The 17,222-nt window shown below is 42.6% G+C and overlaps 1 protein-coding gene across 3 annotated transcripts in view; it reads right to left on the reverse strand.

The window, feature by feature from the left end:
• Window positions 1–17,222, reverse strand: part of LOC126088407 (discoidin domain-containing receptor 2-like) — an 883,025-nt gene that overhangs the window by 169,857 nt on the left and 695,946 nt on the right. For all 3 annotated transcript variants that reach the window (XM_049906568.1, XM_049906558.1, XM_049906550.1), the window contains exon 8: window positions 5,500–5,710. In XM_049906568.1, the coding sequence (XP_049762525.1) occupies window positions 5,500–5,710 (211 nt within the window). The remainder of the gene's footprint in view (window positions 1–5,499; window positions 5,711–17,222) is intronic.

A 17,222-nucleotide genomic window follows, 5' to 3' on the forward strand; every position in this document is an offset into this window, starting at 1 on the left:
GATGCAGTTGAATGTAAAAACTATACCAATTTTTCTCATAAACTAAAAGAAAATTGACTGCACCTCTTTTCGTGGAAAGAAGACATTGATTATCATCGTGATTGTATTTTCCTTTCTTTATAGATGCTTGATTATGGGAGACACGTTGATGTTAAATAGAAATGTTACAGTCCAGTGGTCAGAACGACTGGAGTACTAGAGATTTGGTGGACAAGTTCCATAGGAGGTCGCGGTTGTCTTTTAGACTAACAACCCGCAGTCAGGATAGCTCTCATTTATCGTGATTTTGATCTCAGGGATGCTGGCATCACGTTCTATTGTATGTGTAGCTTTTGTCGGCATCGATAACGCTGACTGCCCAGTAACATGCTCATTGTACTAAAGACATTGCAGTCGCTTCCTATTTCCAAAGCACCCAACTTTTGAAAAAGCTATTTGGAGCATCCTCCGGAATTTCGTTGTTGTTCCAGGGTGTCCAATCTTTCTGAGAAATACGTTTAACAGATTGCAAGAAAGAGTTGCACTGACATTAAATATAACTGTTCTCCATCGCAGAATGGCAGGCTTGTGGGGGTGTGGGGGGTTGGAGCGTGACTCCTGTTGGTTTTCGATGGACACAGGTGGGCTCTGCCCAGGGGGCGGCGCATGGGGCCTGTATCGCTGTATGTTAGATGAACAATTTGCGCTTGGGGTGGCTGTCCTTTTCTCTCCTATTTAGTTGACTATACACGTGTTTGTGTTAGCGAAGGATGGCCGCCTCAAGGTGGTCAGCGACTGTGGCCAGCTTGTTCCACGAGATGCACATCGGAGCAGCTGGCAGTTTGAAAAAGTCTCCCCCCCCCCCCCCCCCTAGTTGGATGTTGGATGGATTGAGGGAGGGAGGGGAGGGATGAGGGGAGGTAAGAGGGCCTTGAATTTCGGAAGTTTGTGAGCGCCTAACGAAGAGAACGCACGTTCACCTACCGCCCCCTCTGCAATCTTTTGGAAAGACGATATCGATAGTATATGTGTTTCATTATGACCCACTCATTGCGAGTGCTGTTTTTTTTTACGACAATTTCGAAGTGTAACTAGAACAGTGATGCATTTTTTCCATCAGTTGTTGTAGCGTGTTTTGACTTCAATTACCTGGCCTGTAGGGTGATTTTTGAGCAGGCATATGTAACGAACTCTGGCATCAAACAACGATAAATACTTTCCTCAGCTGTATCCTTACAGGTAATACACTTATTTAAACTCCTCTCTGTCCAACTCGAGCATCTCGTATTCCCAGCCTTTTTCCCACTAGCATGTAGGTGAAGGGTAGAGTTTTAGTTTCGAGTGGTATTGTGAAATTTTTTCCCAGTGGGATAACCCGGTCGTATGGTATCGTCAATTTTTGAGCTCTATTGCGATTTTAGGCAGTCCTTTTGTGTAATTAGACCTGATATTTATGATTAATTACGTAATTAGTTCCGATCTTTACATCAGTTTCCCAACCAAAATAAATAATGTACACTAACCTAACCTTCCTCTCCTACATCTGGACGGTTTCCATGTGTAGGGGCAGTGGGGGGGGGGGGGTGGACTTGGGCTTTCCATCTAGAAGGACCAGGGCTCAAGTCCCAAAAATGGCACCACCATTTTTAATTTCCAACCAATTCCCGGGTGGTGGGTGGGGTAGGACGTCAGCACAGCCCTGGGCCAAAGAAATTCCCGCGAAAATTCGAAATCCTCGCCAATAGGGTAGGTGGGGGAGGGGTGGACAGGGGGCCTGGGACCCAGGTGCAGGCTGAGAAAAACACACTTGTCGTCATCTGGGGGTGGGGATGGGTGTAGTGAAGGGGGCGGGTAATTAATTGATCAATTTAATTAATTTGCATATCAATTTGATATCCACTAACCTACTACTGTTAACTTTAACGTCATCTTGCCACTGTATGTGCAGTATTGTTGCTCGGGATAACTACAATCTGGATTGGCATTACTTCTGATTTACCAAAGTAACACATTCTAGTTTGTTCTTTTGTTTCAAAACTGAAGTGGAGCACAAGTACGGAATATTTTTACTAGTAATACACTGCCTTCAGTCACAATATTGTGTTTTTCTGCGTAAGTCCAACATGTTTCGTACCAACAACTCATTTTCACGGCGTCACTTCTGATTCAGTTTATCATCAAGGAATAAATGAGCGACAAAGTTGTTAGTTTTACAAAAGCAGCATCTCAGACGAGATTAACGAACAAATGATGTACCCCTACTAGTTACTTTCATTGGATAATTGTCTTCTGAAGTTAACTAAAAACAATCATTTGTTCATTAGTCTCATCTGAAATGCTTTTCACGTAAAACTACCAACTGTGGCGATCTGCTTACTGGTCAATGATAACCTTCAAAAACATCAATAAAGTCAATGAAGGCGGAGTTGTAGCTCCGAAACACTTTTGACGAAAAAAAAATTGTGATAGAAAGACAGCGTATTACTAGCAAAAGTATCCCTAATGTGGGCACTGCAATCACAGACAGCACCCGACAAAATGTCTGTTAATAACAAGTCCTTTACCTGGGAATCTGCTTTCAAATTTAGTTTCCTACGTTTTCGACCATATTTACACACATTAGAGAGGTAACTTTCTTAAGTAATGTTGATTCTATTGTTTTCCTTTGACTTGTAGCAGAAAATCTTACACGATTAACAGCAAACTACCCTCGAAATACTGACGCTTAATTTCATTCTGTAAGTCCAGGTGGAAAACGATTTATGTCGTCTTTTACAGTACGACGACAGCAGACAGAGCAAACAGACACTGTATACCCTCGTGTAGTACCTGTGAAAAGAGTAGAGAGGTTTTCGAACAGACGTAAAAAACAGTATTCCATTTGAGTCCATAGACGGCATTGCACTGAACAGATATTTGAATGTTGTGCAGGGGCAGTTCAATAAGTGAAACAAAACTTCTAATTTTTGTTGTTTATAGATCCCCTAACTCTGACTTACGAGCATTTCTGCTCAAGCTAGAGAGGGTTCTTGATTCACTTTATAAGAAGTACCGGAAATTAATTATACGTGGTGACTACAATATTAGTTTTGTATATGATTGTGCAAGAAAAAGGATGTTAGTAGATCTCCTAAATTCATCTAGGGTGCAGAACAGTAGCACAGCCATAGGCAATACTTTTATTCATTCTTCATTACGAGATGGGCATTTTGTTAGTGAAAGTGTGAATGGCCTTTCAGACCATGATGCACAAATTTTAACTCTAAATGGCTTTTGTACTCAAACAAATGTCACTCATGATTGAAAACTGTGTAGGAAAGTTAATCCAATGGCAATATAGAGTTTTTTAAAATTCGTCAAGGCACAAGAGTGGCAAGATGTTTACAGTGCTGATAACATAGATGAAAAATACAATGCTTTCCTGTAACACGTTTCTCATGCTCTTTGAGAGTTGCTTTCCATTAGAACGCTCTAAATGGGGTACTAGCAGTAAAAGGCAGCCTGGGTGGGATAAGGACATCATGTAGAACAAAGCGGAAATTATATCAAAATGTTAGAAGTAGTCACAATCAAACTACAGTAGCCCAGTACAAACAGTATTGTAAGGTGCTTAAAATGTTATGCATGTGGTACACAAATAGAATAGCTAATTCAAAGAATAAAATTAAACCACATGGTCAATAGTGAAGGAAGTGTCTGGTCAGCAGCACAAGGTCTACGATATAGAGTCAGTTCGTAATAAAAATATTTCTGTTACTGATAGATCAAATACATTTACAGTATTTAACATCATTTTCTTAGCATTGCTGGTGAATTAAATAAAAATTTAGTTTCTACAGGGAATCATCTAACTCTCTTCGCAATTGCCTTTCCGAGATTGATGTCTGAAATACTCCTCTGTCATACAGGCAAAGCGGAGATTGAGTCAATAATAAAATCATTTAAGACTAAGGACTCTCGTGGATATGATGGAGTGCCTAAGAAAATATTAAAGTACTGTGCTGCACTTGTTGGCCCTGTACTTAGCCATATTTGTAATTTTTCCTTTAGGAATGGGCAGCTTCCTGAGCGATTAAACTGCTCAGTAGTAAAGCCGCTTTATAAAAAGGGAGAAAGGGATAATGTAGACAATTTTAGACCTATTCGACCTATTTCTATTCCATCAGTGTTTGCAAAAGTTATTGAAAAGGCTGTGTATGTAAGGATAATTGATCATTTTTAGCACATAATTTGCAATCAAATGTACAGTTCGGCTCTGGAAGTCGTTTAACAACTGAAACTTCTATATTCTCTTTTGTCTGTGAGGTACTGGATGGGTTAAACAAAAGTTTTCGAACACTAGGCATATTTTTTGAGTTAACTGAGGCGTTAGATTGTGTTGGTCACAAAATATTTCTCCAGATGTTGGACCATTACGGAATATGGGGAGTAGCTCACATGTGGTTCACCTCTACTTTAACAACAGACAGGGAAATGTCATTACTCACAGTGTTGAGAATGGCTGTGTGGGGTACAGTCAAATGGGGGGTGTGCCCCAGGGATCAGTGTTGGGGCCACTCCTGTTCCTTATTTATATAAATGATATGCCCTGTAGTATTACAGGCAACTCTAAAGTATTTTTGCTTCATGATGACACTAGCTTGGTAGTAAAGGATGTTGTGTGCAACACTGGCTCGATTTCAAACAGTGCAGCTCATGACATAAGTTCATGGCGTGTAGAAAATAAACTAACGCTAAATCACTGTAAGACTCAGTTTTTACAGTTTCTAACACACAATTCAATAAAATCCGACGTTTTAATTTCACAGAATAGGCATATGATTAGTGAAAATGAACAGTTCAAATTTTTGTCGTTGAAAGCCCACGTTCAGGATATTGTTCAAAGACTTAATGCAGCCATTTTACTATTTGAATGGTATCTGAAGTAAGTGACTGTTCGACAAGTTCTTGTTAACAATATTATATTATTCCCAAGAATAAGCAGCTTACACTCAGTTAATACTCGGCAGAAATCTAACCTGCATTTGGATCGGACTCCCTTAACACTTGTGCGGAAAGGTGTGTAGTATACTGCTGCATCCATTTTCAATAACTAACCACAAGAATTAAAAAATCTTAGCAGTAATCGACCCGTTTTCAAATTGAAACTGAAGAGTTTCCTCGTGGGTCACTCTTTTTCCTTGAAAAATTAAGCTGATTCTTATATTGTTGATTGAGCGTACTTAAACTAATGGCTTGACTTTTTTGGCTTCATAAACATTTTATTTTCATCTGTTATTACATATATGTTGTAATTTCATGTACTGACACGTTGCATGACCGTGGAGATTTGCTCCTCAAATTGGTCGTATGGAACTTAAAGTGAAAATAAAATAACAATTCATTTAATATCTTCTGCGTGTTTGACATTCTGAACTATTCCGAATATACCTCTAGACATTTCCACAGTGATTGCCTAGCGCTTTCAACCAAGAATATTTGCTAACTGAAACTTAAATCTTCATTTCTGAGAGTACTTACCCGAGTCGAATGAGACCTCGCTGAGCAGTATCCAAGAAGCAGCGAAGTAGAGCTGTAGGCGCAGGAAGCGGCCGATGCGGTGGTGCAGCTTAACCGTGACGTCACGCGGATTGTCCATGAGCAGGTCAGCCACGTACGAGAAGGCCACCGGCTCCGTGGACATATGCTGCTGCTCCGACACACTGACGAACGCCTTCGCGTGCGAGAATACCTGCAAAAGTCGTGAGAGTAGTCAATGATCATGGAACTGTGAGTAGGTCACAGAATGTCGGATAACAAAATGCAAATGGCTCTTAGCACTATGGGACTCAGCATCTGAGGTCATCAGTCGCCTAGAACTGAGAACTACTTAAACCTAACTAACCTAAGGACATCACACACATCCATGCCCGAGGCAGGATTCGAACCTGCGACCGGCACGGTCGCGCGGTTCCAGACTGAATCGCCTAGAACCGCTCCGCCACATCGGCCGGCTGTCGGATAACAGATTGTCCACACACTAGCAACGACAGTATTTATGAAATAACGAAATTTGTTAACATTGAATATAAATTTAATTGTTAGGAATTCTTTTCAGATGGTGTTTGTCTGGAGTTTACACTTGTACTAAAGTAAAACATAAACGACAACCAGTTCAGACAAGAAAAAAATGTAGCTTTTGAAATGTAGTGCTGCTGAACAATGGTGAAGATTCGATGAGTGAACAGGATAAATAATGAAGATCTACATGTGCATCCACATGATTACTCTGCATTTCGCAATTAAGTGCGTGGCAGAGGGTTCATCGGACCGCCTTCAAGCTATTTCTCTACCGTTCCACTCTCGAATAGAACGATGGAAAAAATGAACCATTAAATCTTTCCGTGCGAGCTCTCATTTCTTTTATTTTATTATGATTTCGCCCTATATAGGTGGGCACCAGGAAAATACTTTCACACTCTGAGGAGAAATTTGGTGACTGAAGTTTCATGATAAGATCCCGCCGCATTGGAAAACGACTTTGTTTTAATGGCTGCCATTCTAATTCACGTATCAAATCCGTGGCGCTCTCCCCCATATTTCGCGACAGTACAAAACGAGCTGCCCTTCTTTGATCTTTTCCAGTGTCCTCCGTCGAACCTATCTGATGTGGATTCTACGCCGTGTAGCAGTACTCCAGAAGAGGACGATCGTTGCAGCTTGTGTTATTCGTTATTGTCATCCCAAGGTATTTAGCTGAATTTGTAGCCGTTAGATTTGTGTGACTTATCGTGTAACCGAAATTTAGTGGATTCCTTTTGGTACTGATGTGGATGTCTTCATGCTTTTCATTATTTAGAATCAATTGCCACTTTTCGCGCCATACAGTACCTTGTCTAACTCGTTTTGCAATTTGTTTAGATCATCTGATAACTTTATACGACGGTAAATCAGATAAGTTTATAAGACGTAAACGACAGCATCATCTGCAAAAAGTCTAAGATGCCTGCTCAGATTGTCTCCTAAATCGTTTATGTAGATCAGGAACAACAGAGGGTCTGCAACACTTCCTTGGGGAACGACATATATTATTCCTGTTTTATTCAATGACTTTCCGTCAGTTACTAGGAGCTGTGACCTTTCTGACAGAAAATCACGAATAAACTGAGGTGGTAGTCCATAGATGTGAAATTTGATCAGAAGTCGCTTGTGAGGTACGGTGTCAAAAGCCTTCAGAAAAACTAAAAATATGGAATCAATGTGACATTCCCAGAGAATAAACAGATAGTTGTGTTTCACAAGAACTATATTTTCTGAATCCGTGTTGGCTGTTTGTCAATAAATCGTTATCTTCGAGATAACTCATATTGTTCGAACACAATATACATTATGTGATCAAAAGTATCAGGACACCCCCCGAAACATATGCTCTTCATATTAGGTGCATTGTGCTACCACCTACTGCCAGGTACTCCATATCAGCGACCTCAGTAGTCATTAGACATCGTCAGAGAGCAGAATGGGGCACTCCGCGGAACTCAAGGACTCCGAACGTGGTCAGGTGATTGGGTGTCACTTGTGTCTTACGCCTGTACGCAAGATTTCCATACTTCCTAACATCCCTAGATCCACTGTTTTTGATGTGATAGTGAAGTGAAAGCGTGAAGGGACACGTACAGCGCAAAAGCGTACAGGCCGACCTCGTCTGTTGACTGACAGTGACCGCCGACAGTTGAAGAGGGTTGTAATGTGTAATAGGCAGACATCTATCCAGACCATCACACAGGAATTCCAAACTGCATCAGGATCCACTGCAAGTACTATGACAGACGGGAGGTGAGAAAACTTGGATTTCATGGTCGAGCGGTTGCTCATAAGCCACACATCACGCCGGTAAATGCCAAACGACGCCTCGCTTGGTGTGAGGAGCATAAACATTGGACGACTGAGCACTGGAAATACGTTGTGTGGAGTGACAAATCACGGTACACGTGTGGCGATCCGACGGCAGGGTGTCGGTATGGCGAATGACCGGTGAACCTCATCTAAAAATGGCTCTGAGCACTATGGGACGTAACATCTATGGTCATCAGTCCCCTAGAACTTAGAACTACTTAAACCTAACTAACCGAAGGACATCACACACATCCATGTCCGAGGCAGTATTCGAACCTGCGGCCGTAGCAGTCCCACGGTTCCGGACTGAGCGCCTAGAACCGCGAGACACCCGCGCCGGCGAACCTCATTTCTCAGCGTTTGTAGTGCCAACAGTAAAATTCGAAGGCGGTAGTGTTATGGTGTGGTCATGTTTTACATGGAGGGGGCTTGCAACCCTTGTTGTTTCGCATGGCACTATCACAACATAGACCTACATTGATGTATTAAGTACTTTCTTGCTTCCCACTGTTGAAGAGCATTTCGGGGATGGCGATTGTATCTTTCAACATGATGGAGCACCTGTTAATAATGCACGGCCTGTGGCTGATCGGTTACACGACAATAACATCCCTGTAATGGACTGGCCTGCACAGAGTCTTGACCTGAATCCTATAGAACATGTTTGTGATGTTTTGGAACGCCGACTTCGTGCCAAGCTTCACCGACCGACATCGATACCTCTCTTTAGTGCAGCACTCCGTGAAGAATCGGCTGTTATAGCCCAAAAAACCTTCCAGCACCTGACTAAACGTATGCCTACGAGAGTGGAAGGTGTCATCAAGGCTAAGGGTGTGCCAACACCATATAATTCCAGTATTACCGATGGAGGGCGCCACGAACTTTGAAGTCATTTTCAGCCAGGTGTCCGGATACTTTTGATCACGTAGTGTATGTTCCAAAATTCTACTGCAAATCGACGTTAGCCGTATGGGTAAGAAATTTAGCGCATTAATCCTATTTCTTTTCTTGGGTACTGGTAAGGCTTATGAAAATTTCCAGGTGCGGAGCTTTCAACGAGTGATCGGTTTTATATGATTGCTACACATTGAGCTATTGTGTAAGATTAACTGAAACGAAGCGGTGAGAAAAGAAACTTAAGGCACAAAGTGACTAACAGAAGGGATCGGTTGACGGCACATACCGTCAATTTTGTAATACACTCCTGGAAATGGAAAAAAGAACACATTGACACCGGTGTGTCAGACCCACCATACTTGCTCCGGACACTGCGAGAGGGCTGTACAAGCAATGATCACACGCACGGCACAGCGGACACACCAGGAACCGCGGTGTTGGCCGTCGAATGGCGCTAGCTGCGCAGCATTTGTGCACCGCCGCCGTCAGTGTCAGCCAGTTTGCCGTGGCATACGGAGCTCCATCGCAGTCTTTAACACTGGTAGCATGCCGCGACAGCGTGGACGTGAACCGTATGTGCAGTTGACGGACTTTGAGCGAGGGCGTATAGTGGGCATGCGGGAGGCCGGGTGGACGTACCGCCGAATTGCTCAACACGTGGGGCGTGAGGTCTCCACAGTACATCGATGTTGTCGCCAGTGGTCGGCGGAAGGTGCACGTGCCCGTCGACCTGGGACCGGACCGCAGCGACGCACGGATGCACGCCAAGACCGTAGGATCCTACGCAGTGCCGTAGGGGACCGCACCGCCACTTCCCAGCAAAGTAGGGACACTGTTGCTCCTGGGGTATCGGCGAGGACCATTCGCAACCGTCTCCATGAAGCTGGGCTACGGTCCCGCACACCGTTAGGCCGTCTTCCGCTCACGCCCCAACATCGTGCAGCCCGCCTCCAGTGGTGTCGCGACAGGCGTGAATGGAGGGACGAATGGAGACGTGTCGTCTTCAGCGATGAGAGTCGCTTCTGCCTTGGTGCCAATGATGGTCGTATGCGTGTTTGGCGCCGTGCAGGTGAGCGCCACAATCAGGACTGCATACGACCGAGGCACACAGGGCCAACACCCGGCATCATGGTGTGGGGAGCGATCTCCTACACTGGCCGTACACCACTGGTGATCGTCGAGGGGACACTGAATAGTGCACGGCACATCCAAACCGTCATCGAACCCATCGTTCTACCATTCCTAGACCGGCAAGGGAACTTGCTGTTCCAACAGGACAATGCACGTCCGCATGTATCCCGTGCCACCCAACGTGCTCTAGAAGGTGTAAGTCAACTACCCTGGCCAGCAAGATCTCCGGATCTGTCCCCCATTGAGCATGTTTGGGACTGGATGAAGCGTCGTCTCACGCGGTCTGCACGTCCAGCACGAACGCTGGTCCAACTGAGGCGCCAGGTGGAAATGGCATGGCAAGCCGTTCCACAGGACTACATCCAGCATCTCTACGATCGTCTCCATGGGAGAATAGCAGCCTGCATTGCTGCGAAAGGTGGATATACACTGTACTAAAAAATGGCTCTGAGCACTATGGGACTCAACTGCTGAGGTCATTAGTCCCCTAGAACTTAGAACTAGTTAAACCTAACTAACCTAAGGACAACACAAACATCCATGCCCGAGGCAGGATTCGAACCTGCGACCGTAGCGGTCTTGCGGTTCCAGACTGCAGCGCCTTTAACCGCACGGCCACTTCGGCCGGCTACACTGTACTAGTGCCGACATTGTGCATGCTCTGTTGCCTGTGTCTATGTGCCTGTGGTTCTGTCAGTGTGATCATGTGATGTATCTGACCCCAGGAATGTGTCAATAAAGTTTCCCCTTCCTGGGACAATGAATTCACGGTGTTCTTATTTCAATTTCCAGGAGTGTAGAACGAACTGTAGGGAAGGGGGCGGGGGGTACTGGGGGCAGAGGTTAAAACCGTAGAGGGAGACCAATAGTTGACTGGAGTAAGTAGGTTCAAACGGATGTTGAATGCAGTAGTTATGCAGAGATGAAGATGCTGCCATAGGACAGACTAGCGTGGAGAGTTGCATCTAACTTATCTTCTGACTGTAGACCACCACCACCACAACAACAACAACAACAACAACAACAACAACAGAGTGTAGAGAATTTGGGACTTGCACCCCGTAGCGAAGGCTACACGGAAAAGAACCTGTGCCAAAGTGAACCGCGTCTCTGACAGGGGCACAACGCCTGTTCTTCAGCTTACAGTTCATGCGTCGTTTGATAGCAGAAAAGATCACTGAATCATTCATTCAGGGTCACAATGGAGATTTATTTCTGGAATGATATTTCTTACCTCCTTCTTCCTTCTTTCAAATACGTGAATAAAATTCGCTGACGCAATAAATAGCGCGTACATTCCATTTCTGGTGGTGATGACCACGACATGGAGAGCAGGTTTCCAATTGACCATAAAGTTTAAAGACCACCTTTAATTAGTGTGTATCTTGACCGTGTTATTTAGGCCTTTTAGCTGGACGAAATCTGTTCGCTTGCTGCTTCCACTTCATTGATTTCCCTTTACGTTGCAGCAACGCTGAAAGCCTTTTTCTTTTCGATATAGCTGCTGTCTTGGGGAGCGACCTTCTGCCGCCTCGGCGAATGGAAGTACTTGACTGTTATCATGCGATATGGATGTTGTCGTGCCTTGCTAAAGCCGTCAGCTTAGCACTCGAGTAGGAATTCGCCGCAGACCGTGGCTGCACGACGCATTGCACCATTTGCAAACCACACAGGCACTGGGTATTTCAAACGCCATCAGGTCAAGGGTGTATCGTGAGTGGCCCGATTCAGTAAGAACCACTGCCGCTTGAGTTCAGCTGCCGTGGGCAAAAAACGTGATGACCGGGAGGGTCGGCCTCTACTATCGCGAGATCTAACAGCAGGTGGATGAGCAACAGTTCATCAGCGAATCAGTCTCCATTTCAGTGCTGGACAACCACAATAACCTTTGGGCAACCACACTATCCAGAACTATCTTCTTACCAAGAAGTACAGAAGCCGTGTCCAACAAATGCGTACTTGTGCTCAGGGAAGAAAGTGGGGCACAGACATTACTATGTGTGAGGGGATTGCTCGCTATGAACGTCTGTAAGTACTTTCATGAAGCTTATTCGAACTAATGGTCAGCTGTTTTTGATGATTCTGATATTCGCTTTCAGAATAAAGCAAACTTTAGTGATTATTTCTTAAAAAGTAGTTTCCCGCACCGCCATTTCGTCGTAGCTGTATTGTAGTGCCTAAGCAATTTGTTGATTTGCACTTTAAACGTTTCATACAGTCTCAATTCATATACCTACGCGTGTAAATTAATAGAGGAAACAAATTGCAAAACATGCAAGGGGTGAAAATCTTAATCTATCTACAAGGTATTAAAACAGACTCCGAACCAGACATCGGAGTATGATAAAAGACTGTCCTGCTCTTGAAATATAACGTTATTTTCATCGCAATGAGGTGTATACATTGGTTCAGAGCATTTTCTTTTACTATTTATTAATTTTTAGTGCATAGGAAACATGCCGAATTAAGCTCGAACGTACAATCATTCCGTCCTTTGCAGTAACCGTGGCTTCTCCCTCTTTAGCTTCAGTTTTTTGGACAACTGACTCCGTCCTCAACGCCTGAACAATTTTCAATTTCCTATCGCTGTTGTAAGAATATAGAAAGAAAGTTTGTTGATTATGAGCAGAGATTTTCCATAGATTCAGTCTTTTCATCTTCAGAAGATTATAGTGTAAGATATAGAGAAATAGTCTACATTGCTAAAATGGCTACTAACTTAAGCTCCCTGAACATATTTACAGAAAGCAAACGGATGTTCATAACTACAGAGAAGTAACAGCAATTTTGAGCTAGTCTAACATGGATTACCATTCCATCGAAGTAAATCCTGGGAACAACCTTTGCTGACCATGATTTGTATTTTTTTTACATTGTTCTTCCTGCTGTAGGCCTTAAAGGCCCGATAAGGCAATAAATGATGATGATGATGATGATGATTGTTTAATCTTTAATGTGACAGAAGTAACTTAGAGACCAGCTGCAACGATAAAAGAAAACGAAATACTTACGTAAGAATATACTTCGGCAGGGAAAGGATACTGTTAGGAGACATATAGAAAATAATACAAAAATGTAAATATTGTCTTTAGAGAATGTCTTACCATAATACCTTTTACCTACCGAAACAATGTAGATTACTAATCTGTAGAGGTTTCCCCAATCATCGTTCACTTCACAGAACCGCCAGGTTTTACCAGTCGGTAGCTTTTATTGCGTGTGATTGCTGTTTACTTCTATTACTGATCCCACTTTGCTACGTGCGTCACCCACTGTTTGTCAAGTCATCAAAGTGCAATGCCCGGAAACCAATGCAACTACCGGATTAAAACAGACACACGAACTGTCTGCTCTATTTTGACTATAAAATGCTCATTATCGCATCTGGGTTAATGCATGCCACGCTTCACTCCGACAAATCAACACATAAGACATATCATCCAAAATGCAAACCACCGCCACCATTAACCTGACAGACATGTGAACGTTATCCAGATGTGTTATTCGATTTGTCGAGTGTGAAATGACGAGTACGTCGTGTCGCAGCATTCCCAAGAGCTGACGCAATAACACGTTGCAATATGAGCTTCGCTGTTCTGCATGTACATTGAAAAGAGCAAAGCGGGGTTTAACTCATGCATTGCAACATGTACTAATATAATGATAGGATTTCATTCTGTTTATTGCTCCAAAACGCGGATTATTTTAAGGGCTTTTTTCCTCAGGTGACTGCGCAGCAGTGGATTAGGTCAGCAGCTCCGACAGATGGTGACTAGGACAAACTACTTAGAGCATCATGTGAAATATCATAACATAAAAGTGTGCGATATAGCTGGGGCTTTAGGCACTTAATATGAACGAGTGCACATTAGCCTCCACGACAAACGGCCGATGAACAGACTGTGCACGCTGTGATCGACAAAAAATGCATCGGGAAAAACGTTGCACTGCAGTATTAGGCAACGTGAAATTGTAATCCGTAAAAGTATTTACCTATATTCGTGACAAGGGATGAAATCTGGGTGCGTCGCTACACATGCGAGTTGAAACAACAGTCAAAACGATCGACAAAGACGGATGAAAATACTCCAAAGAAGACAAATGCGAGTACACTTTTTCTTCAGGAGGTATCGTGGAGGTACTGTTTTCGGGATTGTACTTCTACATCTGACATTCGGAACTCACCTTACGATGCGTGGCGGACTGTACTTCCAGCATTAAACGCCTCTCCTTTCCTGTTTCATTCGCTGGTGCATGATAAGAATCACAGTCGGTTAGCATCCATTATTTCCTTCTTTCTTTCTTTCTTTCTTTGGACATCAGTCTTCTGACTGGTTTGATGCTGACCGTCTCGAATTTCTTTCTTGTGCCATCCTTATTCACAACTGTTTGCTGGGTGTATTCCTGTCTGTGTCTTCGCCTACAATTTTTACACTTTCAGCCCCCTCTATTACTACAGAAGTTACTCCCTGATGTCTTAACAAGTGTCCTATCATCCTGCCCTCCTCCTTGTCAGTTTTTCAGATATATTTCTTTCCTCACCTATTCTGCGGAGAACCTCCTCATTTAGAACCTTACTAAAAATGTTCAAATGTGTGTGAATTACTAAGGGACCAAACTGCTGTGGTCATCGGTTCCTAGACTTACACACTACTTAAACTAACTTAACGCTAAAGACAACACTCACAGGACTCGAACCTCTGGCGTGTACCTTATCAGTCCACCTAATTTTCAACATTCTTCTGCAGTACTACATCTCAGATGCTTGGATTCTCTTCTGTTTCGATTCTCTCACAATCCATCCATTCGTAAAACTTCACAGAATCGAGCACATATCTCATTAGGTTCAAATTCTTAATATATAATGTTTGTAGATTAAAAGCACATATATAGTCTTCAAGAACTACGTAAAGAATAAGTGTTGTCCGTTAAGGTTCAATGACGGGTCTTTTGAAATATAAGTTGAAAAAATAACTACCAAGATAGTCACGCTAAATGTGCCCCTTAACCAGAGCATTATCCCAATAATTTGTTCCTATTTTTCAACCTGAACACTAGAGTTGCCTGTAAGATATCAAAAAATGGTAGTTGACGTCAAAGGTTATCTTCCCAATGGAATGAAAACCATTGGAAATTATTTCCTCCAATAGTACATGACGCTACTGAGAAACCGTGGTCATACTGGGTTTTATTACAACATAGCAGGCCATGTTGATAACACAGTTGTTTTACTGGTTGCTGGTTTAGACTCAATGGCACAAGCGAAAATGTCTCTGTGAGACTCGAAACCAGTAATCAATAAAACAGTTGCATGATTAAATTGGACTTTTATCTTGGTTGGCTAAAAGTGGGGAGAGACTTAACCTACCAAAATACAGATTGACAAGAAAAAGAACCTGTAAAAATGGAAATTGTTTGGAAGAATATTATACTTGTCGGAAAATCATATGAAGCTATATGCTGCAAGTCGATGGAAGGCATAGCATGCGACGCCAGGACGCAAAACCGCTGGAGTGGGGACGTCAGAGCTGCGTGAGTAGCGTCACAACGGAAGAGAGAGGTGTAGGACATCGTCAGTGTTGGACATAAGAGTGACTACGGCGAAGGATATGGAAGAGCTGTAGGTATATTAAGATAATTAACAGTTTAGACCGAGTACTGAGGGCACAAGATAGGTGAAACTCTTGAACAAAAAAATTACCAAACAAGTTTATTTTAACAATGTGATGAACAGAATTAAATAACGTGGTGCAATCAATGGTAAGATTACATGGTACCAGTTGACGCTGAAAAATGTTGGAAATGACAAGTGATAACTGTAAATTATTAACTCTAGGTGTAGTATTTCATTTAATCACTTATCTATGGATCAACGCAAGAGAAGATTGACGCTCTCGACCTGAGTTCACTGTCATCTTAAAGATAACAAAAAAGTGTTCAAATGTGTGTGAAATCTTATGGGACTCAACTGCTAAGGTCATCAGTCCCTAAGCTTACACACTACGAAGCCTAAATTATCCTAAGGACAAACACACATACCCATGCCCGAGGGAGGACTCGAACCTCCGTCGGGACTAGCCGCACAGACCATGACTGCAGCGCCCTAGACCGCTCGGCTAATCTCACGCGGCTTAAAGGTAACGCACGGCAGATTATACGCATGTGTAGCAGAACACCGTTTCGAAATAAATATTCAGAAAGTCAACAAACAAAAAACTTGCACGTAGTAGAATATTTCACCAAGATTGCATAGCAGTCAGACTACATCTTATGAATAGATATAAGAAATCGTTACGCAAATAAACATTTAATAATAGACCGCTCGGCTAATCTCACGCGGCTTAAAGGTAACGCACGGCAGATTATACGCATGTGTAGCAGAACACCGTTTCGAAATAAATATTCAGAAAGTCAACAAACAAAAAATTTGCACGTAGTAGAATATTTCACCAAGATTGCATAGCAGTCAGACTACATCTTATGAATAGATATAAGAAATCGTTACGCAAATAAACATTTAATAATTATCACTTAAAAGTTCAAAAATATTAAAAACCAGTAGCAGGCACGTTATATTTGATTTCCTTTGCCAGGATAGGCCCACGTTATACATGACTTCTCGTGTCAGGATTTTAACAGGTACAAACAACGCAAACAGCTTATTAACGAAAGGCCAGGATTAACCAATCAGACATTTTAAAAATTCTCCGATATTTTTTTTACTTGTACTGTGAAGCCTTTCCTCTTGTCAAAATTCATGATTCTACGTCAGAGAAAAGTACGTATAGGTTTTAATGAGTGACTTTTCGAGTATCAAAATATTTGACGTACGTTGCCGTATCTTTTTATTGCATTGACTTAGAAGCTTAAGATTTTTACACAACTTAATATGATTCGTTCCTGAGAAAAAGGGGTCGTAACAGACGCGAAGAATGACAGTCTCAGAACGGACGAAAAAGAATTTCGTGTGATATAAGTAATTACATATTGACAATTTTTGGATTTTTTCCTTTGATTGTCGAGTGAAATCTTGATCCTTGGCAAATTTCATAGTTCTAGGTCAACGGGAAGTATCCCGCACGTTTCATGACTCAGTCAGCGTGTATCAAATTATGAGACGTAAATGACTGTATCTTTTGATTGCATTAACTTAGAAGCTTCGCTTTGTTACGTCGTCAAAGGCCTGTAGACCTTAATACGTGACATGAATTTCAACTTGATACGTCTATCCGTTCCACAGAAAAAAAGGGTCTTAACAGACAGACGGTCGAACATACAGAGTTTCATAAGAAAAGACAAAGCAATTTTTCTTTTTCTTGTGGTATGATTACAAATTCACG

This window comes from Schistocerca cancellata, chromosome 1 (assembly GCF_023864275.1).
Source record: "Schistocerca cancellata isolate TAMUIC-IGC-003103 chromosome 1, iqSchCanc2.1, whole genome shotgun sequence".
Lineage (NCBI taxonomy): Eukaryota > Metazoa > Arthropoda > Insecta > Orthoptera > Acrididae > Schistocerca > Schistocerca cancellata.